This window comes from Salvelinus sp. IW2-2015, unplaced genomic scaffold, assembly GCF_002910315.2.
Source record: "Salvelinus sp. IW2-2015 unplaced genomic scaffold, ASM291031v2 Un_scaffold2689, whole genome shotgun sequence".
In the NCBI taxonomy this organism is placed as follows: Eukaryota; Metazoa; Chordata; class Actinopteri; order Salmoniformes; family Salmonidae; genus Salvelinus; species Salvelinus sp. IW2-2015.
The window spans coordinates 84,975-89,508 of record NW_019943995.1 but is presented as its reverse complement, the minus strand read 5'-3'; the positions used below and the strand labels follow the sequence as shown (position 1 = coordinate 89,508).

Below are 4,534 nucleotides of genomic sequence, written 5' to 3'. Positions count from 1 at the left end.
AATATACAATAGCCAAAGTCAAATGTATATTAATATTACTAATGAATTTATTGAAAATAAGTATTTTCACATAGATAATGTCTCCTTCAAACTGCTCTGGTTCTGTTCCTCAGTCTGGGCATTGTCAGAGCCAAGAGGTCCATGAGTCTGGTGAGTCCATGGCCAGTCAAGATACTACACACACACACACACACACACACACACATCACACAGCACATCACACACACACACACTACACAACACACACACACACACCCATCACACACTTCAGCACACACACCACACACAACACACACCACACACACAACACACACATTCACACACACACCACACCACACAACACACACACACACACAGACCCCTGATGAGCATGAAGCTATCTGAGTAGAAGAGCGATGCCACCGTCTCTCTCCTTGACTGAACTGACGGACGGAAGACACAAGCTGGAGGTAGAACCGTAACACTACCATTCCCTTCCTTACCGGTCACCTGGTTGCTCCTTGCCCATAGATGCAGACCTGATGGGACAAATGAAATGATTCTCATAGGGTTAATTTAAGAGAATAATTGTTCACAATAGACTTAAGTTTATTGGATATATACATTCAATATATAAATAGGCTAATGTACATTGCACCTTATGGGCTAGGTTTTTGCTGATCAAAAGCAGTGAAAAAGATAGATGCTGTTCATCTTCAAGTACAGTGCATATTAGTGTTGTCCTTCTGGAATCTTGCATGTATCATACAGTACTGGAAGTCCTATTTGATTGATCAGAGAGCACAAAATAAGTTATTCACCTTTTTACTATAGTATATGGTCTGGAGATGTAAGGCAGGTTATTACTGAGTTTGGTCCAATATACATCATTCCCCCAAAGGATTACACTTGTTATCTGAAATGATAATTTCATAAAGTATGACCCCAGAAATACAGTTGGGTCGAGGACTTTGATCTGGCTTATACATTCGAAAAAAAAAACTTTATTGGAATTAGATCACAGTCAAGATACCTTCAGGAAACAGTAGTGAGATTTTCTGTTTCTGCTCCCCTCCTTCCACATCCTGCACGTTATTCTTTCACTCTGGGAGCCGCTGTGTGTGTGTGTTGTGTGTGTGTGTTGTGTGGTGTGTGTGTGTTGTGTGTGTGTGTGTGTGGTGTGTGTTGTGGTGTGTGTGTGTGTGTGTGTGGTGTGTGTGTGTGTGTGTGTGTTGTGTGTGGTGTGTGTGTGTGTGTGTGTTGTGTGTGTGTGTGTGTGTACCACTATGATGTGTGAAGGCTGTTGAGGATGGCTATACATTTCAGAGAAGACGTCCCATTACTTCTCTCAGTATGTTTTCTGGAACGTGTTCGTCTCCACCGCCCCCCCCCCCCCCCCCCACCCCACACACACACACACACAGAACGTAGCAGTATGTCTATTAGTTGTACACAGGCAGGAGAACAGAGTCACAGTGACATGGACAGTGGGACAGAGCCACAGTTAACAGTAACACACACTGCTGTTCCGCATGGATACAGCCATTGTAATTCTTTTCCAAACTTCCAACTGATCTTTACTCAAGAGGGCTCTGTCTGCATGGTTAAAGCACCGGTCTTGGAAGTCTCCGAAGTAGAAGTTTGCTGCCTCCATAAAATATTTTTGTTTACCTATTGCACAGTTGCTCTTGTTCCACTGCTTCCAGCGAATACTTGTTTTTCATTTTTTTCTTCCATTGAATTTTCATTTTTGTCTTTTTCTCCGCTCTGCTGTGTCCAACTCAGGGGAATTTACATAGTGACCTAAGCTGAGTGTGGTTTAAACAAGACAGACATACAGACAGACAGACAGAGAGTACTTGACATGGATCTGAAATGATTGAGCGTTGGTGTAATGTATCACACAGACACTGTAAGTACAATTCTAATTAGCTGATGTATGCAGGACACGCGTCCATATTGGATGGGTATCAAAAAAGTCAAATCAACGCTCGCATCACTGATGAGCAGCCTGTGTGTGGTGTGGTTGGTGTGTGTGTGTGTGTGTGTGTGTGTGTGTGTGTGTGTGTGTGTGTGTGTGTTGTGTTGGAGGTGTTGTGTTGTGTGTGTGGTGTGTGTTGTGTGTGTGTGTGTGTGTGTGTGTGTGTGTGTGTGTGTGTGTGTGTGTGTGTGTGTGTGTGTGTGTGTGTGTGTGTGTGTGTGTGGGGATGGAAAGATGTGCTGCTGCTGCCTATGGTGGTGGTGCTGGACCGAGGCGAGACGGTTTTTCACAAACTCCATAATGCATGCAATCACAAAGATCATTATGCGCAGATGCTCAACTCCAAAGCCAAGGATGAAAAAAATCAAAGGGAATATTTTGAGTTGAGTTCCATTCAAAAAAGAACTGATTATGATGAGCTCTCTTCTCTCCCACTTTCTTTCTTTCATGCAGATGTTGAGAGTAAGAAGTGTTGAAATTGACTCTCCAATGTTAAAATAATGGGCAAGAACCCACAAATCAGCCAGAGAGTGAGCATCATAAGATAATCATCTATAATAGAATAGAGAACGAAACACAGATTCACAGTTTTGGATAATTATTTGTGTACTGGACCCTTAATAGATAAAAACAACTTCAAATCAAATAAACTACAAAACTTGAGATAACAAATTCACAGAAAAGATCTGTTTTGAGACGTTTATGATCAACACAAGTCTGACACCAGAGACTAATCAACAACTGAATGTGGTTCACAGTTACTACTAATGTTTAAACCATACATCCCAACCACCCATTATCGGGTAGTTATCCACCTCACCTAAATACACCTATACATTCCTTAATGACCAAGGTTGTAGCGCCAGGCTCTTAAACAGAGGCCAGGCATGGGCAGTGGACACCAACAAGAGCATCCGTTAGCTAGCGACGTACCGAAAGGGATCTGTATCAAAAATCCTTATCTCAAAGGACTGGGCATGGGCTCAGGGGAGCAGTGCCACCGCCTCCACCAGACAGGCAGGCATGCACAGAGGGTGTTTGGACCTGCAAGCAGGAACCAGGCAGAGATCTTCGGCCAGCCGCCAGAGCCCCAGCCTCTCCAACACGCCCGCGGTGCGGGGGGGGGGGGCAGGCAGGGTTCCTGCACACGCGGCAAGACATAGTGAGCTGTCCCCACCATCATTGCCCTGCCCATTTGCTTTTCCTGGCCCGCCACGGCTGGCAGTTGGGATTGAACTCAACTTAGACACAGAGTTTTCTGCATTTCACAGATGGCTGTGAGAGGCTTTGCGTTTGAGGGGGGGAGCGGGTAGTGGGTGTCCGTCGCCTGGACCGCAGAGCGGGCCAGATTTCACACGTGGTAGAGTAGCGCTAAAGCAGGCCGATGTTAATCCACTCACTGAGGGGAAGGCCTGGGGCGATTCGCTGCCCCGGCCGCCGTCTCCCCCAAAAGCCAGAATGGTGCATTATACAACTGGGCTCAGACACATCTGCTGATACGCTTGATAGTGGGCAGACAAAGACCAAAAGCCTAACCACAGGAACTGGAGCCGTAGAGGAGCACATGCAGGTACAGATGAACACACTCTCTCTCTCACCATCACTGTAACCACAAAGTGGCTGGCCTATTTCTAACACCATTATCCTGTGAGTCTCTATGAAAGAGCGCTCCTTTTCTCTTGTGAAGGTGTGGGTGAGGGGAGGGGAGGAGACTGCGTAGACRCCGGCCGCATGGTCGTTATCTGCACCAGATGCAGGTTGAATTCAGACTTTCAATGGAAGGTAAAGAGAGGYGAAATTAATGAGAGCCATAAAGCCAGTAGGATAAATAATTAGGCAACCAACCAACCATCCGCCCCAAGATCCATGCAGCCACAGGAAAATCTGCCTTACTCCTCACTAACTTTTAGTTTCCACTGTTTCTCAAAACTGTGGCTAATGTCAGTTTTTGTCTTTGGTGTGTTTTTAACTCTATTTTCTTTTTGGCATGAAAGTCAGTGCTGTTACTCTTCATGAATAATCACTATGACAGGCCTCTCCGTCCTGCCAACGGTAATTGGTCAGATGACTTCCTATTTCAGACGTTCGTTTCAACGTTAGACAGAACGCTTGTGACAATTCAGTTGTCAAAAGGTGTGTTTGTAAATCAGTGGGAAGAGAAGGTGTCATACTGGAGTGAATGTTTGTGTGGAGTAAGCMGACGTCGTCATGCATTTGGCATGTTCGGTGTTCACAGTTAGTTGACATATTAACCTCATTTTAATAATCCATATAATTCATCTATACTTCCGGTCCACCTATTTTATTGTGAGCTGTCAAGCAGACTGCGCCTGCCTTGGTATACTATCACTAGGCTTATGCAACTAGGTTACTGATGTCATTGTATTGTACTGAGGGTTTCTCTAGCACGTCCTCCTTGGGATCCAAGATAATGTTGTAGCATTAGAGGACAAGACAGTGGTAATGTACTAGCGTATATTACATTGGTATGTTAACCTGCAGTGTGTCTGTCTGTCCCGGAGGATTGTGTGTCATTGCTGTCATACTATGTAGAGTAGATGGAGCAACATGTAT

General features: G+C 44.9%; 1 protein-coding gene across 1 annotated transcript in view; it reads left to right on the top strand.

Moving 5' to 3' along the window:
* Positions 1-2,847: 2,847 nt before the first annotated feature.
* LOC112074570 (uncharacterized) overlaps positions 2,848-4,534 on the top strand; it is a gene marked incomplete at its 3' end in the record, with an annotated part of 56,179 nt that continues 54,492 nt past the window's right edge. The window contains exons 1-2 of the mRNA XM_024141728.2: positions 2,848-3,073; positions 3,648-3,742. Of these exons, the coding sequence (XP_023997496.2) occupies positions 2,848-3,073; positions 3,648-3,742 (321 nt within the window). The remainder of the gene's footprint in view (positions 3,074-3,647; positions 3,743-4,534) is intronic.